The sequence below is a fragment of the Rattus norvegicus genome, chromosome 1 (genome assembly GCF_021556685.1).
Source record: "Rattus norvegicus strain SHRSP/BbbUtx chromosome 1, alternate assembly SHRSP_T2T, whole genome shotgun sequence".
NCBI lineage: Eukaryota > Metazoa > Chordata > Mammalia > Rodentia > Muridae > Rattus > Rattus norvegicus.
Genome location: NC_141534.1, coordinates 187,310,784 through 187,335,319, shown reverse-complemented (window position 1 = coordinate 187,335,319; position 24,536 = coordinate 187,310,784). Strand labels below are relative to the sequence as shown.

Genomic DNA, 24,536 nt, shown 5'->3' with positions numbered 1-24,536 from the left:
CACGCAGGAACATAATTACTTGACATATTGATAAAGGGCCTGAACATAAGTTGCTGCTACACCAGTGGCACTGTCTAAGCCTGAGAATGTTTTGTCACTGATCTGTAAAGAAGGCTGAGTCTGCTTGAATCCATAACTAACCTGGCTGACAAGCAGCGAGGAGTCCGATTCTTGACGTGTACCTGCTGCCTGGCTTGGAGAGCAGCTGTGGGGTGCTGAGGGGAGTTTTGGAGCACTGTGGAGGCATCTCCACAGCAGCAGACAGCAGTTCATGGACAATGAAGGCATTAGGAACTTCTGTGTTTCTGCATGTCGGTCACGTTATTGCTAACAATAGCATCACTATTCACTGGGAGCTTTATTTATCTCAGACATTGTGCCCATGCTTCTCAAACACCATCTCATCCCTCAGGAGAGGTTTCTGGCTTAGTTGTAATGATACAGAGTCCACACACTTGGAGGGCCTCACAGGCTCAAAAGTCCAGTGCTGGAAAATTGAAATGGGGAAATCTGAACTCAGATGATTTCCCTTTATTTATTTTGTTTGTAAAATCCATTTATATATTTTTTTACTTTATAGCCTCTTCATTTTGAAGTATCAGGCTTATATATAATGTCAAAAAATAATATGAAGAATTTTCATATACTCGTCCCTAGACTCCCTCAGATATGGCCATCAGGGATAACCAAAATATAATGGCCCAATCAAGAGATCAACATTGATCTATTAATGCCTATAGACCTTTTAACTTGGACACTTTAATTAGTTTTCCTATTAAATGCCTAGCTTTTCCTAAGCTTGGACTCTGCCCAAGGCCAGGACTCTGTCTAGGGTTACATTTTGTTTTTTCCTCCTCTTCCTCTCCTCTTCCTCCTCCTCATCTTATTTTAAATGAGGTAGTGTCTTCCTATGTAGCCCAGGCTATTCCCCTCCTGCCTCAGTTACAAGGTGCTGTGACTCATAGGTAAAGACCATCGTGTTCTACTCCCCCTGTCTCCTTTGATCTGATACTACATAATTCACATATAATAAAACTCAGCCATTTCAACACCTAGGTCTGTGTTTTGACAAGTGCATGCCATCATGTATGCACAGTTGTGTCCAAAATGAGGAACAGCTCCTCATCACCCCAAATGCCATTACTCCCCCACAGTTAGCTTTTCTTTACTCCAAGCATTTGCAATTGTTCATTCTGGCCTCTAAAGTTCTGCCTTTCCCACAGTGTTATAAAAATAAAACAGAAGAGGTAGAGTGTCCTCTTAATTAGCACAAGATTCATCTTGAAGTTAACGTATAAGGTGAGGAAAAGGATGGCTTGATGGATGACATCCAGATCTGGCTTGGACCACTGGAGAACACATGATGTCAACCCACAAGGTGTGCATTGGCATTGCTGGAGGAGAAGCCATTTTTGACTGTTTCTTCCTGTGCCCCTACCAGGACTTTCTGAAAAAGAGCAATGACCAGATCGCACAGATTGTTGAGCTGGTGCGAGGGAAGCTGAGCAGTGGTGCGAGGCTCACTCTCGGGGCCCTCACTGTCATCGACGTGCATGGTAAGAATGCAGACTCCTGGCATTGCTCAGCCCAGGAATGACGGCTGGCTGGGCACGTCTCTTAATTCTCCTAAATAGGATGACTCAGGGCTCCCCACTCCATCTGGGATAAGGAGAATGCTGAGACGAACCCAGTGCCAAAGGCTCTCCCATCACAGCCATGCACTAAGCAGGACTCGAGAGGCACCCGCTTGGGGAATGGTTTTAAACACAGCTGCTGGCGCTGAATATTCACCAGGTGCTGAGATCTGTGCCAAGTGTTTATGCCTTCCCATTCTCACAAACATTTCCCAGGTTAAGAACCAGTTGTTAGGAGATAACTGCATTTGGAAGTGGCAAAGGTTCATCCCTCTGCTTCCAAACCCAAGGGACTGGAAATGGGCAGTGGTGCAGGGAGAGGTGGTGAGAGATTATACCTTTCTGCTCTTTAAACAAAAAGAAAACAGAGGAGGAAGATGAAGAGGAAGTGGGGTCTTTATGTAAAATAAACCACCTCCACACCCTGACTCTATCATCACCAAGGAAACTAGGGATGGACCAGGCTGGTTGCCTAGAAACAAGGTCTTTCTTGCTCATATACCAGCTAACTAATGTGTCACAGTATCTATTCCCTTCAGACTAGTGCTCATTTCGACCTGATTTCAGGCAGAGTGGTGCCTATTAAATCATAGAGAGGGGAGGGAGAATCTATTCCTAACACATGGCCAAATACCCACCTGGCAGAGGTAAGGAAGGCAGGCATGCTTATAACCCAGCATCTCCTTGAGTGGCTAGGTTCAAAAACATAAGCATGCATACATGTACATGCATTTGCACACACGCTACATAGTGAAGACAACTCCAAGCTGGTCCCTCATGTGGACTAGCTCAGAGATCTCAACAACTCTCATCCCATCAGCACACAAAAGCCAGTCAGTGATTTCTATAAACCTATAGCCACTCTTCAACTTCAGGGACCATCACTGTAAGTAAGTTAGCCTTGAAATCCTATGAGGAAGAAAGAAGCCTAGAAATGTATTGCCCCGCTGGCTCCTAGGGCTGGAAGAAAAGACACCCTCTAAGCATGAATTCATGGGCACTTTCTCATGCTGTCTCAGGTTGAGATGATACCATTGTCCTAGGGTGTCCTAGAAGCCTGGAATGAGACCCCAAAGGTCATGTGGGAGATGTTTGAACATTCAGGGTGACTATATTGCAAAGTCTCTGGGTCCCCTCTCACCCTCATGAGTTTCAGAATAGCTACATGATGTCACATTTATATATTTTTATATGTTGGGCAGTTGGCTGGGGTGCTGACCCTCTCTCATGTTCACTGACTAAACACACATTTTCATTTAGTCTTTGTCTTAGTTAAGGTTTCACTGATGTGAAGAAATCAACTTTTTGTTTGTTTGTTTTGGGGGAGGGTTGTTGTTTTGTTGGGTTTTTTTATTCATTTACATTTCAAATGTTGTCCCCTTTCCTGGTCCCCCTTCTCCAAGCTCCCCCATCCCTTCCCCTTGCCCCTTTGCCTCTAAGAAGGTGCTCCCCCACCCACCCACATCTGCCTCACTGCTCTAGTATCCCCCTAGGCTGCAGCATCAAGCCTTTACAGGACCAAGGGCCTTCCCTCCCATTGTTTCCAAATAAGGCCATCCTCTGCTACATATGTAGCTGGAGCCATGGACCTATCCATATGGACTCTTTGGTTGGTAGTTTAGTCCCTGGGAGCTCTGGAGGATCCAATTAGTTGACATTGTTGTTCTTCCTAAGAGGTTGCAATCCCCTTCGGCTTCTTCAGTCCTTTCCCTAATTCTTCCATTGGGGTCCCTAGGCTCAGTCTGATGGTTGGCTGTGAGTATCTGAATCTGTATTAGTCAAATGCTGGCAAGCCTCTCAAAGGACATCTGTACCAGGCTCCTGTCAGCATGCACTTCTTGGTCTCAGCAATAAAGTCAGAGTTTGGTGTCTACAGATGGGATGGATCCCTAGGTGGGGCAGCCTCTGGGTGGCCTTTCTTTCAGGCCTTTCCTCTGTTCTATTTTTTGCACCTGCATTTCTTTTAGACAGGAACAATTCTGGGTTAAAATTTTTGAGATGGGTTAGTGGCCCCTTCCCTCAACTGGGAGCCGTGCCTATCTACTAGAGGTGAGACCAACTCTTGTAAAGGACAGCATTTAGTTGGGGGGCTGGCTTACAGTTTCAGAGGTTTAGTCCATTATCATCATGGCAGGAAGCATGGCATTGTGTAGGCAGACATGATGCTGGAGGAGCTGAGAATTCTACAGCTTGAGAAGGCAGGCAGAAGGAGACCGTCTTCTGTAGGCAGCCAGGAGGAGGGCCTCTCTCCACACTAAGTAGAGCTTGAGCATAGAGACCTCAAAATCCCACCTCTGCAGTGACAATCTTGCTTTAACAAGGCTACACTTCCTCCAATAATGCCACACCGTCTAATAGTGCCACTTCTCATGGGCCAAGCATATTCAAACCACCACCGTCCCCATAACCATTGCAGGTGATAAAAGATACTACATCATACAGATTGTCCAACCAAGACACAGGGAGATTGAGTAACTTTCCCCAAAAAGCAGTATTTGAACCCAGGTGTATCAGTTATTTTTCTCACTGCTACAGCAAAATACCTGGCTAAAGCAGGTATTTGAAGAGAGGAAGTGTTTGGCAGTGTGAGGGTTCAGACCTCCATGGTGGGGACCATAGAGCAGCAGAAATGTGGAGGCATTTGCTACCTCCACATCCAAAAAGCAGGACTAGACTTATCCCAGGGAATGGTACCATTCATGTTTAAAGTAGGTCTTCCCACATCAGTTAACCTAACCTAATCTGTTTAGGCATGCCCAGAAACTTAGTGGTTCTAAACCCAGTCAAATTAACAGTCAGTATTAACCACTATACCAGGCAACCTGATTTCAGAGTGCACACATGCAGTACCTCTACTCCCTGAGAGAAGGCAGCTCAGGCCTCCTTGTCCTGTGAGAAAAAAAGTCCAGCTTGTGAGAGCTCCTACTACCTGCAGGCTGGAAGTAGGCCAGGAAGATGTTGGAACCTGAAATAGCATGGAGACTGGGGACCTTGAAAGCATCTTTTGCCTGAGAAGTCTATTGGGACAGATAATTCTGATGACTCCGTGTGTGTGTGTGTGTGTGTGTGTGTGTGTGTGTGTGTGTGTGTGTGTGTCTGCATGGTGTCCCATTAGCTCGTGATGTGGTGGCCAAGCTGGAGCAAGATAATATCAACAGTCTAAATGACTTCCAGTGGATCTCACAGCTACGGTACTATTGGGTGGAAAGCAATGTTCAAGTGCAAATGATAACCACGCAAGCCTTGTATGGCTACGAGTACTTGGGAAACTCCCCTCGGCTGGTGATCACTCCTCTCACAGACCGCTGCTACAGGTAAACTCTGGAGCCCCAAGCAAAAAGGCCAAGGAGAGAATCTAGGAAGGAAAGGCACTGGGCAGGAAGGTTGTGATATCTTGGGTTCCTTAGTCTCTTTGTTTCAAACTCACATTTCAACAGGTTTTGCCCGTAGTTGCTAACACCAACTACAAACGGGTATGGAATTGGCTGGAAATGGCAACCCAGTGGGAATCCCAGTATGGATTAATGTATTGGAACCAGTTAGCAGAACACTGGTGTGTGAGAGACATAGTCACATGGTGCTTAAGTAGAAAGGTCAGCAATAACAACACTGAGGGGGTGTCCGGAGAGTCCGAGGTCATGGATTAGACCAGACAAGCAAGGCTGGGGATGTGGCTATGAGGGGGAGAGTTTTACTAAGTAAGCAGGCTAGGCCTTGGGTTCCATTTCCAGCACTGCAAGAAAATAAAACCAGGGCATTTCTGGGCTCTGCATCCAGTCCAATAGAGAAAAGTGAATTCTCTTAGCCAGTGCATGACCACTTTGCTTTCAATTCCTAATATTAGGTCCCTGTGTTTTGTTAACTTTCCAATGTTGTTAATACTTGGAGTTTCTTAGCTTTTGTATTTTTCTTTACAGTACACACTACAGTCTATTACTTCAAAGTATTATCCTTTAAGATTCTTTTAAAAATCTCAATCATGTGTTTTCTTTTTATTAGCATATATTAATTATAGAATACAATAGTTTTGTTATAGTTTCATACAAGAATATACTATATTTATGAGTACTTTGTCTCTCCAACAACCTCCTCTGATCCCTCTCCTCTTCTAAGTAGTCCCTTTTCTAGTTAAATGTCTAAATTCCACGCACAGGAAAAAACATGGTGTTTGTTTTTTCTAAATCTGGTTTATATTGCATAACATGATAGTTTCCAGTTCCTTTCATTTTCCTACCAGTAACAAAACTTCATTTTTATAGCTAAATAAAATTCTGTTTTGTTATGCATACCACATATTCTTTATCTACTCATCTATTGATGGACACCAAGGCTGATTTCTGACATTGTTCTGTAAAAAGTATCATGGTAAACACGAAGGTGCAGATACCTCTGAGGTTCATTGCCTTCAATTCCATCAAGTGTATGCCCAGCAGTCCTATACCTCTATCATACAGCCATACTTTCTTCCAGTGTTTTGAGGAACATCTTTCCAAATTTCCAGAGTGGCTGCACGGATTTAACATTTCCCACCAATAGTGTATAAATGCTAAATTCCCTATCCTTCCACATTAGAACCTGCCAGCATCTGTTGTTTGTGTTTCTTGATGACAGTTATTCTAATTTGAGTGAATCCATGTGGACTTCCTTGATGACTAATGGCACTTACCTTGCCCCTCCTCTTTGGACACTTGTACCTATTTTGAGAAATGAGTACTGTCCATTCCTTTGTCTGTTTATTATCAATCCCCTGTTTTCTGTGATTGGTTGCTTAATTTATTACTCACTTATTCTGCTCATCATCTAGCAATTTCCTTTCAGAGATGCATTCTACTGCACAGCCTTCAGATCTTCAGCATATTATAAATGACACACATGGTAGAGTGATCATGACAGTAGAAAAAGTCCATCATCTGACAACCATTTATACCCCCTGCCCCCCTTGCTGGGAATAGCTATAATCTACTCATTTATCAAATTTCCTGACCACCATGCACTATTATTAGCTCAGTCATGAAGAATAGTCATGTGCTGATGGTCCCTTTGCACCATGCATAACATCAGCCCACCCCAAATCTAATTAGGGCCATGGAAACAAGATCAGAAAATAAGTTACTGTGTTACTGAAGTTACCAAGGACTTTGGGATCAGTTTCCACATCATTCACTTCTAACATCTGTCTTGCACCTGCCAGGCCCTCTGTTCTTTCCACTGAGGATATGAGCTGAGTTAAAATGTGGTTCCTAAGCTCAGGTCATAACCCAATGAGACACATGCATTTGTTGTCTCCATTCCATTCGTGTTGATGAGCTCTGGAATGTAGGACTGTTTGTCATTTCTATTTGGTTCATTTAGATCCTCCTAAGTATCCCATTATTCCTTCAGTCTTCTTTCAGGCAACTGCCTGCAGGTACTCCCTGCCATACACCAAGCACTGTGTGAGGCTCAGAGGTCACAATACTGAACCAAACCAATTTCTTACAAAGATGATGCATTGATCATACAATTGAAGGGGACATCTAACTATTTGCAGAATTCAAAATAAACAAGTCCCAGTTTCTTGTATCTCAGGATGTACACACTAAGTTGTTGGACTTTTTTTTTCCTTTCAGGACCCTAATGGGAGCTTTGAAGCTGAACCTTGGAGGCGCTCCAGAGGGTCCAGCTGGGACAGGCAAGACAGAGACCACCAAAGATCTGGCCAAAGCTTTGGCCAAGCAGGTATGGAAGTGCTCCCCATCTCTACCGTTTCTTCCTACCACCCCACACTCTGGACCCCAAGAGTATGAAATCAAGGCGATTTAGCCTAACAGGCAAAGTAGAACTCCAGTTCATTTGGTAGAATGAGAGAAGAAGCCTGAATCCTGGCTTCCAGTGCTGGTTACTCAGCTATGAGGAAACTAATCCTGAATCCTCCCTCTTTATAGTGTGTGGTCTTCAATTGTTCTGATGGTTTGGATTACAAAGCCATGGGGAAGTTCTTCAAGGGGCTGGCCCAAGCTGGAGCATGGGCCTGTTTTGATGAATTCAACAGGATTGAGGTAACACTCCTTCTAGGGGACATGACAGGGGTTGGTCATGGAGGGGTCCTTTTCTGGGCTCTCAACTCTTTGGAATAAAATCTGTGTCTTCTCTATGGCCCTTGCAAGGAGTTGGTACTTAAGACACTAAATAAAAAGAGCCACAAAGGAGATAGATGCATATTTTAAACACACTCAACCTTCCTATTCTATTCATCCAGTCACTGACTCATTCAGAAGTTAACTGGGGCTAGTGCATGTCAGTAATTGCATGAGTTCTTGAGACAACGATGAGTAAGAAGTGATCTTGCTTCCTAGTTTCAACCCAATAAAAGGAATAAAAACTAAATGAAACAAACAAAATATGATGGAAGCCCAAAGTCGTGGTTTTAAAAAACATATTACAAAAGAGTCCAGCTTTTTTGGACTCTTATTGATTCTATTTAGAGAATAAATTCAAAAATATAAGCATGAGTTTTCAACTGGTAAATGCTGAATGCCTCTTAAGTACCAAGCACCGTGCAAAGATAAAGTACTATAGAAACCTCTTACCCCCTCACACCACACCACACCACACCACATACACACATGAACACACACAAACACATATAGTTTTCCTTTTCTTTGCCATAGCCCTAAATCATGGTCCCCATTTGAAGCATAAAGCGCTAGTTCTCAGGTATCTGAGGTCCTTTCTCAGTGAGTGAGAGCGGCACACTGGCAGAGCACACCTTAGCTGGGTATTCTCTCCGCAGGTAGAAGTACTGTCGGTGGTGGCCCAACAGATTCTCAGCATCCAACAAGCCATTATCCGGAAGCTGAAGATGTTCATCTTTGAAGGCACTGAGCTCTCACTGAACCCAACCTGTGCCGTCTTCATCACCATGAACCCTGGGTATGCTGGCAGGGCTGAGCTTCCAGATAACCTCAAGGTAAATGTTGGCATTGATTTATATAACATAGATGTATCTACAGTGTGGAAGTTTCTAGAAGTATGCCACTGAAGATCTCATAAATAGTAGAAATGGCTAATATTTCTCAGCTATGAGAAGGGTGAGAGACTAGTGGAATGACAATGGCATTAAGGAGAATACTTTGTTCTCGACCACCTTCCTAACCAAATTTCAATGCAGAGAACACTGACAAGCCTAGAGCGACCCATGTCTATCAACTCCCTTTATCATTAAACTGGTAAAGTCTAAGTCATTTCCTTTAGAAACCATGCTGTTCTGACCTACTAGAGCAAAAGCAAGAGTATGTGTACCCAGTGCTTATTGCTGATCTGTCCTGAGCTACAGCCACTGTAACATCCACAAGCCCTGTTGCTAGTAGGAGAGTGTTTCAGAAGGGGAAGAATGAAAAATAAATACGCTGTCTTCAATAGGAGATGGACCTAGATGGCCTTGGGATGCTGTTTTCATGGAGGCACAAACCCAAGGGATATAAGACAGTTAGGTCTTTTATGGAAAGAAAGTCTCCTACCCGGTTGCTTGAAGAGAGTGAAGAGAGAGAGAGAGAGAGGGGAGGGGGAGAGAGAGAGAGAGAGTGTTAGTTCTAGGCCTACTTCTTTATGGATTGCTCCACCCCCATAGATGGGAGTAATAAGAGAGATGAGGCCACATCCTCATCACAGACTTTAGTACATGTTGCTCTACCTGCTAGAAGTGCATTATGATTAGTATCCAGGAAATCTTATTCAGATGACTTTTCTCTGAGTAGAAAATAATTAAGAAGATCCATCAAGCACTCCTCACCTGTGAGTTGACATTCTTGTTTGCTTTCTGTTGCTGTGATAGAACATTGACCAAAGCAGCTTGTGGGAGGAGAGTACTTATTAAGCTTACACCTCCAAGTCATGGTCCATCTTTAAGGGAAGTCAGGACAGAAACTCAAGCAAGAGCCTAGTGGCAGAAACCATTGGAGGAACACTACTTACTAGCTTCCCTGCTTTCTCAGCTACCTTTCTTAATAGCTCAGGCTAGGGATAGCACTCTCACAGTGAGCTGGGATCTTTCACATAGATCAGAAATCAAGAAAATGCCTCCACAGACATGCCCACAAGGCCAATCTGATAAAGGCAATTCTTGAATTGAGATTTCTCCCTTACCAAGGTCTGTCTAGGTTAGCTGACATAGTCAAAGTAGAATTTAGACCTCCATTTCTGGGGCTGGGGATTTAGCTCAGTGGTAGAGCGCTTACCTAGGAAGCGCAAGGCCCTGGGTTCGGTCCCCAGCTCAAAAAAAAAAAAAATTAGACCTCCATTTCTTCTTTTTATACCTAGTTGTTGTAACCACTCTTTGCACTAACCTTAGCCAGTAGCCATGTTAGACTTGCCCAAGAAATTTACATGAGGCAGACATTATAAGAAGGAGTAAGCAATGGTATGAGGAAGTCTGGGTTAGTCCTTTTTTCCAGCTAATTAACTGAAAGACTCATTCAAGTCCCTTTTCCCCTAAGTTCTAAGACAATGACAGAGTAGCTCATATTTATTGATTACTATCTATGGGCCACATTTGTTTGTGAATATTTCACTGATATTCTATCATTTGTTCTCATGATATTTCTATAAAGAGCTAAAGCTGTTAGTTTATTTTGACAAGAAAAGGCTGAAGTTTAGTGTTCTATAAGTTTCCCAAACTGGCCTGTATCAGAACAAAAATGAAATCAGATCTTGCTTGATTTCAGAATTCTTATGTTTTGGTCTTGCATTCTTAAATGGCATCTGACATCCTATTTGTTGTTGTAAAATTATAAAAAATAAAATGCTGCCTTTTACCTCCACTAGATCCGACAGCGCAGTGCCCACAAGATATCTGCTAGATATCTTGGCAGAAACACATCCCAACTCCGTGGCGGCCCAGACTCTCTAGCCGCCACACACGTACTTAAATTGCCACATGAAAGAACACACAACACAATAACCTCTCATCCAATTGATAAGATATAATTGCCCACCTAAACATACAAAGCCCTGTACACATCCATCCCTTAAGAACATTCTTAACAACCTGTAAAGGTACAGCATGGAATCTTAATATCAGCCTCCATGTTCTCTCCCGCGACTACTCTCCCAGTCTCCTCCTGTCTCTTCTTCCTTTACGTTCCAGTCTCCTCCCCTTCGCTCAAACCTTTCTCCCGCCCATCCTTCCTTTTCATCCAATGACAGGCCTCATTCTGTCTTGTACCTGCTTCACCTGTGACATCATCCCAAACCTACTGAATTCTGGGAAGTTGAGTGATGCTATAAGATGTCTTCATTTAACAAAGAGTGAAACATAGTTGTAAAACCAGCATCTAGAACCTTCCATACAACAATGATACCCAATGCAATAGCATGTGACTTGGTGAAAGTCAGCACAGAGGTTGTCTGTCTGAGTTAACTTGTCTTATGGTCATTCTCTTAATTGTCACTGGGTCGACTGGATGATCACATGACTTCTCTTTGTCTCTGTAGATGTGCTTTCCCTAGGCATTCATCTTGTATGCTCTTGTTCTAATAGATTATTTCTTTTCCAGGCCTTATTTCGAACAGTAGCCATGATGGTGCCAGATTATGCTCTTATTGGAGAAATCTCCCTCTATTCTATGGGCTTTCTGGACTCCAGAAGGTATGTTACACGTGTTTTCCAACGAGTGCAAAATAGCCCTAAAAAGCAATTTCTTCATGTGTGACAGATTTGAGGTAGATCTTTGGAGGAAAAGAGTAAAAACTCAAGAAGCTTTATTCTAGCTGGTTTGAGACCATATGGCCTTGGCTTTGCTCCTGACTCCATTCCTGAGAAAAGGCCCAGATGCCCACGAAAGAGGTTCTTCCTACTTATCCATACCCAGACACTGTTAAAAGCTGCAGCCATTCATATCCTCCTGTCCCTCATGCTAACACATCTACCCATATATTACTAAACGGCTTAAGACAAGACTGTAAAAACATGAAATCATTCCAAAGCTACCGAGAAAACTTTAGTGTTAATTAATTAATTAAACAATTTAGTTAAATGCTAGCAGTAAAACATTTATTGACTCCAATTAATGGGGTTATTTCTGATTCAAGCATCTCCCAGTTTTCCAAGGCACTCAGTGATCAGTGTCTTTATATGTACACATGTACACTCACAACGGCACACACCAAGACCTATGAATCATAAAATGGCTTATATTGGCTCAGTCCAAGTTTTACATTTGTTTTTATTATTATTGTTGTTTACCTTGTCTTTCCCTCGATTTTGTTGTTGCAATAAATGTCTCTTCATTTATTCTTCATACAGAGTGTACAGGTGTTTATGTGTAACCTAAGAATTTTTTCACAAAATATATCACCCTTCCTTGGCAAAAGGCTTCCCCCAAACTGTAGGTTTATATTTTCCCTATGGTAGACCTGGATCGCATTGGTTTGACTATTCAGTTCACTATCTGCCTAATGCTAAGCCCTGTGCTACAGTGTGAACAAGTCTTTGTTTTTAAAAAGTGAATCCATTTTCTATAGGGAATCATCGCAAGGGCAATGCATCTAAGTTTTATTAGTTAGAATAACCCTGATGTCAAATCCCAATGTTGGAGCATGACAAGTAATTGCTTTACATTCATTCAAAATTGCAAACGGATATTTCTGACCAGGCATATTGCTCCTCACTGGGAGAATTGGGAACCTGGGTTCTTACAGCAAGACTATATAGCACATGGCCTGGGATGTCTTATGGACAGTCTTTTTATGGGTAAGCCTGGACAAATGTTACTTTTCACTCAACACCATCTAGAATACATTAATATGGTCTCCTCTAACTGTACATAAGTCTGAGAAATGTGGTTCTCAGCTGTGTGTCCAGACAGACCAAGAAGTAGACATGCATGCACATGAGGTCATGTGCATACTATAATGTATATATTATACTTTTGAATTAACATTCTTGTATTAAAATGCAAACAGGATATCAAATAATATTGTAATGTTACAGAAGTGGAGAAGGTAAATGTCCCCCAATAAACCTTACTTTTGCTCTTCAGTGATTGACACAGTTAATAGTTTGATTCATTATTTCAAGTTTGTGCATGTGTGTACATGTATGCATGCATCCATACACACATATGGAACACATAATGTGACTTCATTTAGAATGTATGTTAGATATATGTGCTTGCTTTCTGTCATCCTATCTTTGAAAGAGTTTGCTCATTGTGGTGATTCTGGTAAAAGGCTTGCTCACTGAGTTCATGGGCAAGCCTAGTTTCTGAGGGAGCTGCAATGAAGACTGTAGTCATGTCTTTGCCCTTGTACAGTCTTGCCCAGAAGATTGTTGCCACCTACCGCCTGTGCTCTGAGCAACTCTCATCCCAGCACCACTATGACTATGGCATGCGGGCTGTCAAGTCTGTGCTCACAGCTGCAGGCAATCTGAAGCTTAAGTACCCTGAGGAGAATGAGAGTGTTCTGCTGCTCCGGGCCTTGCTGGATGTCAACCTGGCTAAGTTCTTGGCTCAAGATGTCCCCCTGTTTCAGGTACATTATCTTAGGGCCTGGGCCAGAGACCCAGGCTCAACTTTGAAGAATAAAATACTTTCTTCAGCACCTCCTCACATCTTCCTCCTCTTGGCACCCCTTCTCATTCTAGCTATCCACCCACCATGGAGAGTGTGTCAGTGCATGCAGAGACCCAGGTTAATGTCTGCTACCATTGTCTATTGCTCTCCTCAAAAAACAAACAAACAAACAAACAAAAAAAGACAGATTCTCATTATGTAGCTCTGGCTGACCTGGAATTTCCTGTGTAGAATATGCTCAGTCTCACAAAGATCTGCCTGCCTCCGCGCCTCTCAAGTGCTGGGATTCAAAGCACAAGCCACCACAAGTGACCTTCTACCTTTTTGTTGTTGTTGTTGTGCTCCTATCTTGTACTGAACCTGGAGCTAACCAAATCAGCTTGAATGGCTGGTCAGCAAGCTCCAGGACCCCACCAGCCTTTGCCTTCCCACATCTAGCTTTTTACATCAGTGTTCAAGATCCAAATCAGGCCCTAATGCTTACACAGTTTAATGACATAGTCTTCCCTAACACACCTTTTGCCTACCCCCTTCATGTTAATAATAGTTAAAAAAAAACAAAAAAGCACTACTAAGTTTCAAATTTTAATAATTTTTTTTCACTATTTGCTTTAGATCTGGGCCATGGTTTTTAACTAATGGAATTAGTTTCTTTTATAACTAATATAAGGCCTATCTTCTTTATCAGGCTGTGAGTACTATAAAGACAAGAATTGTCCATCTCATTAGTTTGTAGCATGACCAGAAAACAGCACCGTGGGCCTGTTAAATTTCTTCTGGCTTCTAGAATTATTTGGGAGGGAAATCGTGGTTCATAGATTTGGCATTTGTAACTTTCAGTCCAGGAAAAAAAATAAGTGTTCCAAGTTTCCTAACATTTCTCCTGTTGGTAGATCTTTTTTTATGAAAAGGTGAGCTAACCTAACAGGTATCCCTCCCCCACCCCATCTCCCCCGCCCCATTTCTCCTGAATTCTTGTATTATAGGGAATTATCTCAGATCTGTTTCCTGGAGTTGTTCTTCCAAAGCCAGACTACGAGGTTTTCCTGGAAGCATTGAACAACAACATCAGAAATATGAAGCTACAGCCAGTGCCCTGGTTCATTGGAAAGATTATCCAGGTTAGTTTCCTCCGTCTGAGTGGGGGTGTACCCGCTGTCTGCTGGAGTCAGGAACTAGAAAGACCTAGGGCAGATGTGAGCTGGACTAACAGCAACCATCAAAGCCTGAGTAGCAAATGAGCTAAAAGACCCACTTGACAGTTTATCATGTCATCAGCCTTTACGTCTACAAAATGAAGTGTATGGTCCAACATTTTACCTAGGCATGAGACTTATACATGTGTATTCCCCAGGAGCTACAGTTGCAATCTCAAAACAGTAACAAGAACAGAGCAAAATAAGATAAATACCAGCACTTCTCCCATGGTCATCTCTCTTGGGGAAAACTGTGTGGTTACACTGAGCTTTTCATTACTCTGCACCTTAAAATGCCAACTCCAACTGCCTTAGTCCTCAAAAAGCGGTATTTATTCATCCAACCTGAAAAGCACAGGAATAGCCTTGGGCACAGTGGGATCCAGGTTTCTGGATAACTACATGGGGAGTATAGCTCTCTTCGCCTGTGAGCCCAGCCTCCCTCCCCAAATTTAAACTTCATTTATAGTTACCTTCCTTACATCTCACCCCAGTAGTCTCAGAACTTATTTTGTTGTAGAAAGAAAAGGCAGCCTGCTCTAAGTGGCTCCATCAAATGTCTCAAGGCTGGGGAGGTGATTCCGTGGGAAAAGTGCTGCTGTGCAGCTGCTGTGCAAGCATAAGGACCCGAGTTCTGTCCCGGTACCCACATAAAAGCCAGGACCGGTGGCTGCACACTTCTGTGAATTAGTAGTGGGAGGAGCCAACAGAAATGGGTGGGCCGGGATTGGGGATTTAGCTCAGCGGTAGAGCTCTTGCCTAGCAAGCGCAAGGCCCTGGGTTTGGTCCCCAGCTCCAAAAAAAAGAAAAAAGAAAAAAAATGGGTGGGCCTTGGAGCTCAGTGACAGCTGTCTATCTGAATAAGGGAGCTTGGGTTCCAAACGACATGGAAAAAATAAGGTAGAGAGCAATAGAAGACACCTAATTTCAGTTTCTGGCCTCCACGTACTTGTCCACATGCTCACGCGCGCGCACGCGTACAAATACATGTCTTAAAATGTAAATGAGTATGATAATGTCACATGACCAACTCTGAACCAATTACAGAGATAAAACCTAGACCAAGTGGAAATGAAATCAGCCCCACCCCTCTCATGACAGCTAGGGTTGTACTATCAGTAGGCCACAGACAGGACGTCTGACAAAAAGCTCAACTGTGTACAGCCTGACCTTACAGAGCATCCATAAAGCTTCATGCTAGTCGAAGTGTTTCCCTTCCAGGACCACTCCATGTAAAACCAACTTACAACTTAACACAATAAAAAAAAAAAAAACAAACAAACAAACAAAAAACTGTGGCTCATCTGCGCACTCATATCAGAGTCACAGAAGGTCACAGAGACTCATAAATACCAGCTAATCTATACCCCGGAAAAGCACTGAGGTTCAGAGAGGAACTACATTTGGGATTAGTGTAGACCCAGGTTCAAATCTCACTCCTGTAAGATCCTTCTGTGGAATCTAGGGAAAATTATTTCACCTATCTGGGCCTCGGCTTCCTCACCTGTACAATGGGAGGAGAAGGAGTTTCCCTATAGAGTGATTGCTAAGCGAGCACACATGTGTAGAAAGCACTATACGGTGCATGGTGCTATATTTGTATTGTCTACTCCGTCACTATGTTTATCAGCTTCGTCATTTCTCAAGGTTATAATGTTAATTGAAGCAAAGGTCAAGGAAGGACCCAGGCCTTCAGACTCTGAGGTCAGAATGACTTACCCCAATATTTTTCCTCCCCTGCATATCACCAGGTGGAATTTTTTTACATATTTCATTTAACCTGCTATTGAATCTGGCTTTCTTTTCTTTATTTTACACATGCTTTTAACTAGGCATGTGCTTTCATTTCTAATATTTTATTATGAAATATTTTAAACTTCAAAAGAGTGGAAAGAATTACAAATACCCAGATTTTACAGTGAACATTTTGTGATTTTGCTTTATTACTTTCTCATCCATTCTCATCAATCCATCTACCCAAGCATGCATGCAATCCTCCATACATCCACCCAGCCATCCACCTCTTCAACCATGTACCTACTTACCCAACAATCTATCCATCCATCCATTTTGCTCTTAATGTATTTCAAAGTATTTGCAGACGTACAGGCAAACGTTGATGTAGTTTAGTGCCAATTCTCAAAAATAAAGTTATATCTTCAAAAAACAAGACATCCAGGATTACCTGCCTCTTTGTATCTTGCTATCCTCACAACCATTTTCAGGAAGGCTGGAGGCAACCGATTCAGGGATGCCTTGAATAGGGTCCTGTTTTGAACCTCTGCTCACTATAAATTTTTCTCAAACATACTTGGGCATAAAGCTTTCTTGATGGTTGGGAATTTACTGTTTTGTTCTTGTGATAATATAAGCAACTGGTAGAAGAAGGATCTTATTGGTGTTTAACAATCCCTGAGGGATGAGAGTCTGTCCGGGAAGGGAGTTATGACAGCAGGCAGCAGGCCTGGTAACAGGACAAGGAAGCAGAGAGCTCACATCACAGCCACTGGCACTGAGAGCCTCTAACCTCTCAAAGCCATCCTGGGTGACAATACTTCCTCCACCAAGGTCACACTTAAAACCCCCCCAATCAACGGCATGAACTGAGCACCAAGTGCTCAAATGCCTTGGCCTATTGAGGACATTCTCATCCACACTGTTACAGTACTTAAGGGTAGGGGCTGGAATCACATGGCATGTTATTGATAGGTTTGAACCGGGCTCTGAAAATAGTTTTCATCGACGGAGAGCTGCAGTCGGGTCAGAACAGTGCATAGACCTCCAATAGAAACGTCAGGTTGCTAAAATGATTCCTATTGCCTTTCTCTCTTTAAAGGTAAATGCCATATCTAATAAATTATGAATATGGGTTTTAAGTAAGTATAGTTTTAAGAAATGAAGTGTTGAGAACCGTAGTTCCCACTATAAAATTCTACAGGTAATCCTTCCAACCTCATCTTTGAGGTGTCTCCAGCTCCCAACTCCCCCTCTTCCCTTCCTGCCTCTAGTGGCCACCATCTACTTTTTAATTATAGTGAGTTCATAAAAATAACCATTATCTTGGAAGATAGAAATATAATTGCCCTGATTTGAACAATAGAATTCTGTAAATGTATCAAATGATTTTAGTGTACCAAAAATAACATACTTATTTCATATAATTTAAAACTTTAAATTTTTCTATTTTATTGACTAAGTGTATATAGGCACACCATTGATGAAGTCAGAAGATAATTTTTTTATTCTATTCTATTCTATTCTATTCTATTCTATTCATTCTTTAAATTTTTTTGTTTGTTTTTGTTTTTACCGTTCAGACTTTATCCCTCTCCTGGTCTAACCTCACCTCCAAGAGGATACCCATACCCACACCCACTCTACCAGATCTCAGCACTCTCTGGGGCCTCAAGTCTCTGGAGGGTTAGGTGCATCTTCTAAAGTTGGTTCTCTCCTTCCACCAGGGGGTCGGATGCATTCAATGGGGTCAACTGAGTAATCACGTGAGAATTAGCATATAGATTGAAGAACAAAAGTACTCCTAAATCCTAGGCAATCTAAGGCACCTCTTAACAATAGACCACTGAAAGGGCTGCAGCTCATAAGAGTTAATGTGACCTTGAAAATCTGCTATCTGCCTTTCATTAACCTCTCACTTATAGTAAAGGGCAATGCACCAGAATTAACTCCCTGTACGACTTCTCTTCCCAGATCTATGAGATGATGCTGGTAAGACATGGCTACATGATTGTTGGAGATCCAATGGGTGGCAAGACATCAGCTTATAAGGTTCTGGCTGCAGCTCTGGGTGATTTACATGCAGGTAAAGCTTGCACCCTCTGCTTCAGGGAGGTCAGGACTTCCTCCACAGTTACCTGACTCTGTGGAGACAATGCCAGGCTATGAGCTTTGTCAACCTAGGTGTTAGTATATGCATTAAAAGCAGAGGACAGCACACAAATGTCTGCAGGTAGAAATTAAAGGCTGGGACACAGGGTCTTCTAACAAGGAATTTGTTGCGCGTGGCATGGAAGCTTGAGCTATACTGTTGAATGCTCAACAGTGGCTTCCCCTGCCGTTCCTCAAGGAGAATAGCACTACTGTTGTTGACTTAAGCAAAATCAGTTTAAAAACAGAAATTACCATGCTTCCTTTCCTTTCCCAGTGTTCCCAAGCTTCTTTTTCCCATCCTTCCCTTCCTCCTTGTCTCCCTCCTTCCTAGAGTAAAGGATAAGAACTTATCCTTGGAATAAACACTTAAACCTAGGAAAGTAACTTAACTTTCTTCTCTTCTTGTTTCCCAGCTCTAGGATGGAATTGCTTTGAGAATTAGATTACATAGGTAAATACATGGAGCATTCTAGGTATTCAACAAACAGAAGCTATGTTTACCACTAAACAAACTGTCTAGGTTTCTTTTATTCCATTTGTATGTTTGTTTCTGGATAATATGCAAACACATCATTCTTAAAAGCATGCCTATGCTGCACATGAGTTTATATAAGAACTTGAATTAAAATTGGGAGATGCTGGGGGGCTGCAGAAATGTCCCCGTGGTTAAGAGTGATTGTTGCTCTTCCAGAGGACCTAGGTTTCATTTAAAAATGTTTTCTTGCCAGGCATGGTAGCACATGTCTTTAATCCCAACCCCAGGAAGCAGAGGCAGGCAGATCTCTGTGAGTTCAAAGCTAGCCAGGTCTACATAGTGAGTTTCAGGACAGCCAGATCTACAAAATAGAGAGATTTTGTCTCAAAAAAAAGTTTTCTTTATTACTTGTTTTGGAGTTTTAAACTATTATTAAGTTTTTAGACAGAAGCTCACTATTATAGCAGGCTGGTCTTAAAATACATGATCCCCCTGTCTTAGTCTCTCAAGTGCTGAGATTAAAGTTATGTACCACTCCACCTAGGTAAAACCATTTTTGAATAAATGTTAATGTTTTAACTTTAAGAATACCCCATGTATTCCTTGGTCCATGCCACTGTATGTGCCCCCAGAGAGGTCACAGCTATGGTATGACTGATGTCCTGCAAGTTTTTATCATCTCTAAATGAATAAAATAGATTCACATCAGTGACTATTCATTAAGACTCTCCTTTAGTGGTGGAGACAGTGATTGCCCCAGAATCATTTCACCTATTGGGTTATATCATTCCAGGCTAGAGCCAAGGATGGCTGTGATCCCAGGCACATAAGAGGAGCAGGTGGAATGCTGGTTCTTTTCTTTAATGTTTGAGTTCTTCTCAGACAAAGTAGGTTTCTTTACTTATGAATCTGACATTTACCCAGTTTGAAATAAGACTCAGAAGAAAGTGTGGTTACAAATTGATGGTTGTGATAACATACAACAAAAGGCCTAATCTATTCAGCTACCCCAATCTTTATAAGGACTGAGTATCATTTTATAGATTCTCATTAGACTGCTGGTTCACCAAGTTGGTGGTCTTTTGTTTAATTCCTGATCTCACCAAAGCCTTTCTAATGGGTTGGACTTTCTCACCCAGCCAACCAGATGGAGGAGTTTGCTGTGGAGTTCAAGATCATCAACCCCAAGGCCATCACAATGGGGCAACTGTATGGCTACTTTGATGCTGTGAGCCATGAGTGGACAGATGGTGTCCTGGCCAATGCTTTCCGGGAGCAAGCATCTTCCGTAACTGATGAACGCAAATGGATTATATTTGATGGGCCAGTAGATGCTGTTTGGATCGAAAATATGAACACTGTCTTGGATGACAATAAAAAGGTAGCTACCAAGCCCATTACTTATTTGTGGGTGGATTAAAAACTAATTTATGAATAGTCAAAACTTACAAAGTCATGGACTTGTTACCCTAGCATAAATGCCCCTCGCAAAAATAATAATTATCAGTTCACTAATTATGATTCCATTTGTACTTATAGTCAGTAAGATTCGAGATTAAAAGTATAAATAGAAAGGTTTGGGAATGTAGCTCAGTAGCAGGGTACTTGCCTCATAGGGCCAAAGTTCTGTCCCCAGTACCACAAAGAAACAAAAAGTATAAAAATTGTAGGCAGAATCATAAAGAGTCTAAATGAATGAGTCAAGCTAAGTCACTGGTGTGAGTCTATTTTATTTATTTAGAATTGATACAAACTGGTGGGACATTAGTCCTACAATAGCTGTGACCCCTCTGGGGACACATACAGTGGCGTAGGCCAAGGATACACAGAGGTTTTTACCACAAAATTGGATGAACCACGGGGATAGCTGACATTCACTCTCCCCTGAGTGACCAGGGCTCAGGTTTTAAAATGTCTTACTTGGGTCTGTGTTGCCAAGTGGCAAGTTATGTATCCCCTTAGTGGATGTTCTGAGGCTCACGTGACCATCTTCACTGAGTGCTTCAGGGATGGGCCTGCCAAACAAGACGACCTCTAGTGGTCTCTCATTCCACCCAAAGAGGGATTTAAGGAGTAATTCTCCTCATTCCAGCTGTGGGTTAGTCCTTGTAGGAGGTTCAAAATCAGTGGTTTCTCAGAAACTTAAGCAATAAAACAGGTAGAAGATATGCCTGTGAAGATAAGCAGCTAAATTCTATGTTACATTAGGCCTAGTGACACTGACCAGTGATCCCAGCTACTCAGGAGGCTGAGACAGGGATCATCAGTTCAAGGTCTGCCTGGACTGAAAGGCGATCTCAAAGCTAGGATGGGCAACATAGTGAGATCTATCTCAAAGTAGAATGTGAAATAACAACAAGAATTTTGTGGTAATGCAAATAAAGATCAAATCACTTCATAGGCATTGATAATGCCTCAATTTTATCTCAGGCCGTAATTCACTGTGAGGCCAGATACTCTTTACCTAAAAATTACAAGCCTTTTGCTCTCTGTTCCTCCAGAACATTTTTTATCACTCTATACTTTGCCTATCACCTTCCTCCTTTTGGTAGAATATAAACCCAAAGAAGATGGGAATTACTGTCTGCTTCATCCTGTGCACTCAGAATTATGCCTGGCACATAGTGGGTGCTTAACACATATGAGTAGGATCTATTGAGTTAATTTCGTCTCCACTGTGGCCCTTCATTTGTAGATGGAATTTTAGCTTGCAACCCTCCCCTGCACTTTTAATGGGTGGAGAATCTAACCTTGTGTTCCCCTAAACCTTACGCTTACAGCTGTGTTTAATGAGTGGAGAGATCATACAGATGAGCTCCAAGATGAGTCTGATCTTTGAGCCAGCAGATCTGGAGCAGGCTTCCCCTGCCACCGTGAGCAGGTGAGCTGCTGTGTTTGGTGCCTGTGTTCATACGGGTGCACATGCTTGGATATGAAGGGAAAAATAAAATAAAGTAAAACTAAACAGGAGGAGGGAGAGGAGAAAGAGGATGAGGAAATGGGGGAATGGGAGGGAGGAGAAGAATGAGGAGGAAGAGGAGAAGAAAGAAAGGAAGGAAGGAAAGAAAGAAAGGAGGAAGAAAGGAAAGAAAGAAAGAGAGGAAGGAGGGAGGGTGAGAGTGAGAGAAGGAAGGAAAGCAAGGAAGGAAGAAGAGAAGGAGGAGAGCAGGAGGAGAAGGAGGAGGAAGAGGAGGAGGAGGAGGAGGAGGGGGAGGGGGAGGAGGAGGAATGTAGCTTACAAAAGGGGCTGAACTGGAGCCCCTCAGTGATGGCAAGAACTTGTTCCCCTTCTAGATAACTTGAGTTCAGTTCCCAACATGCATGTAAGGAAACTTACAACTGCCTATATCCAGGGGGACATAACACACTCTCCTGACCTCTTTGTCCTCCTGCATACATGCAGCATACGCCTCACACAAACATATGCACACATACATATTTAAAAATAAAAGTAAACTTTAAACAAAGCGAGAAGAGGGGGAAGGAGGGATTGTTTTGGCTTAAAGTCTATAGACTGTCAGTCCATCATGGCTGAAAGGAAAGCTGGAACAATTCATATCGTAGTAGCAGAAATGTTCACATTATGGAAGTAGAGTAAGGCAGGAGCCAAGGGTGGGACTATAACCTTCCAAGGCCCTCCTCTCCCTACTGACCTATTTCCTTCAGATAGCACCATCAGCTGGGGAACAACATTCAAAATATAATGTTATAGGGAATACTCAGATTCAAACTGCATGTACATAAGTGTATATACACACATATGTACATTCTATGAACATATAGAATGTTAATGACTAATAAAAGAAGTCAAGATTCATGGCACTATTCTCTACATGGAAAGAGTGATTAAGCACTTGGTTAATTTAGGGAAATAGGATGAGAGAGGAGTCATATAGCTGGATAAAGCCTAGAATACGACATGGCCATGTTGGTGCCAATAAATATCAGCTAGTGTTAGTATTGTGCAAACACACACCAAACCCAATTGTCCATGCCTTCAGGTGTGGGATGATCTACATGGAGCCCCACCAGCTAGGCTGGAAGCCCTTGAAGGATTCGTACATGGATACTCTGCCCCCCTGTCTCAACAAGGAACACACGGAACTGGTAAGCCTCTGAGACATCCCTTTCATCATGTGGCTCCCATTCTTAATTCCCTTCTCTTGGACCCTGCAAGCTGACCTCTATCTTCATCATCCGTCTATCTTCCCCAACAGTCCCATTATGCTGTCCCCGGCTGCCTAATATTTTTAACTTTTTTCCTCATATAGTGGAGATGACATGGTATAACCTGTCATGGTATTTCTTCTTCCTGTTCCACCTACCCCAGTCCATGGAGAATACCAGAGCCAATGACAGTTCTTGATGGTGACCATGGTGTTGCTTTTTACTCTATCATCCCACTAGCAGAATTATCTATAGCCACAGTTCTAGAGACAACCCCTTAGAAGAGCTATGTCCCTCTGTGCTGTCACCCTACAAATGGTACAACAAATGAGTCACATTTCCCTTCCTCGTAGCCTAAGAAAGTAGGAGAGTCAGAAAGATGGTTCTTGTTGGTTAAAATCTTTGCTGTTAAACTTGGAGAGCTGGGCTCAATCCCTAGCACCCATGTTGAGAAATAAAATATGAACGGTGGATAGCATGGCATGCAACTATAATCCCAGTGTCAGAGATGAGGAGAAAGGAGAATTTCTGGGGCTTGCCAGCCATTCTAGCCAACCTGGTGAGTTGTGCTCAGAGAGAGACCCTGTCTCAAAAGAGAAAGTGGAATATGACCAAGGAAGATGTCCAGACTGACCTCTGGCCTCCACATGCCCAAGCACATGTTTTGCATATATGCACCCATACCATACACATACATTAACAAATCAGTATACCAGAAGTAGGAAAGTTCAGACTCCATAGGTAGCTGACTACACTGTCAGGCTAGAGAAGCTGGGAGGGAGATCCTGTATTTACAGGGTCTCTTGTCTTTCTTTGTTGGAGTAAACGTCCTTAGGAGAGTCTCCTGTGAAAGAAGCCAAGGGTTGGATTTTCTCCCACTATGGAGTACTTTGAAAGATTATACAGGACAATCCCATGACCACATGCATTTATAGAAATACCAGTTCACATATACTCCCAGGAACTAACACACACACACACACACACACACACACACACACACACACACACACACACACACACTGGCAGCTGCCAAGACCTCATACCCACTAAGTCCTGTGGACTCTACCATGTCCTCCTCAGACTCCTTTTTGGAGCCTGTGATCCACTATTGTCTAGCCTTGCCTGCCTCTGTGACCTATTGGCTCCCTCCCCAGCCTAGTCTCATTTCTGGGCCATCCTGTCTTGTTTCCGTTCCTACAAAACTCAGTTTTCACAACCTCAAAGCACCTGTGCCTTTTATTCCTCATGTAGACATCTTGCCCAAGTCAGACCTTTGTCACTGGGTCCCATAATCTCCTTGCCAGGCAGTGTAGCCCCAGCACTTGCAGTCTCCTGGGTTTAACTCCCACGGCCACAGGAGGAAAACATTGTTCCCTCCTCCAAGAAGCCTTCCATGACTCATTTTAAGCCCTTCCTGTTATTCACCATTTAATGTTTTTGTTTCCTGATGATTCTTTCTGTGACTGTAACATACTTGGCTCTTTGCTTATGGTCTGTCTCTCCTCCTCCTAGCAGGGGCCTGAGTCTGTCTTCTCTAATATTCATCCCAAGCAGATTTGCCACAATGCAACCAGTAAATACCCAATAAATATTTGTTCACTAAATGAATACAGATGCCACT

General features: G+C 42.6%; 1 protein-coding gene and 1 long non-coding RNA gene across 3 annotated transcripts in view; one reads left to right on the top strand and one right to left on the bottom strand.

Annotated features, from left to right (window-relative positions):
* The window catches only part of LOC120099919 (uncharacterized), a 47,848-nt gene extending 47,568 nt beyond the window's left edge, over nt 1–280 (bottom strand). The window contains exon 1 of the long non-coding RNA XR_015652441.1: nt 142–280. This is a non-coding gene — a long non-coding RNA (uncharacterized LOC120099919). The remainder of the gene's footprint in view (nt 1–141) is intronic.
* The window catches only part of Dnah3 (dynein, axonemal, heavy chain 3), a 173,101-nt gene that overhangs the window by 60,736 nt on the left and 87,829 nt on the right, over nt 1–24,536 (top strand). For both annotated transcript variants that reach the window (NM_001427640.1, XM_087586794.1), the window contains 12 exon segments: nt 1,442–1,556; nt 4,750–4,948; nt 7,244–7,352; nt 7,559–7,672; nt 8,407–8,583; nt 11,168–11,259; nt 12,926–13,145; nt 14,173–14,307; nt 18,091–18,202; nt 19,885–20,126; nt 21,526–21,626; nt 22,747–22,852. In NM_001427640.1, the coding sequence (NP_001414569.1) occupies nt 1,442–1,556; nt 4,750–4,948; nt 7,244–7,352; nt 7,559–7,672; nt 8,407–8,583; nt 11,168–11,259; nt 12,926–13,145; nt 14,173–14,307; nt 18,091–18,202; nt 19,885–20,126; nt 21,526–21,626; nt 22,747–22,852 (1,722 nt within the window).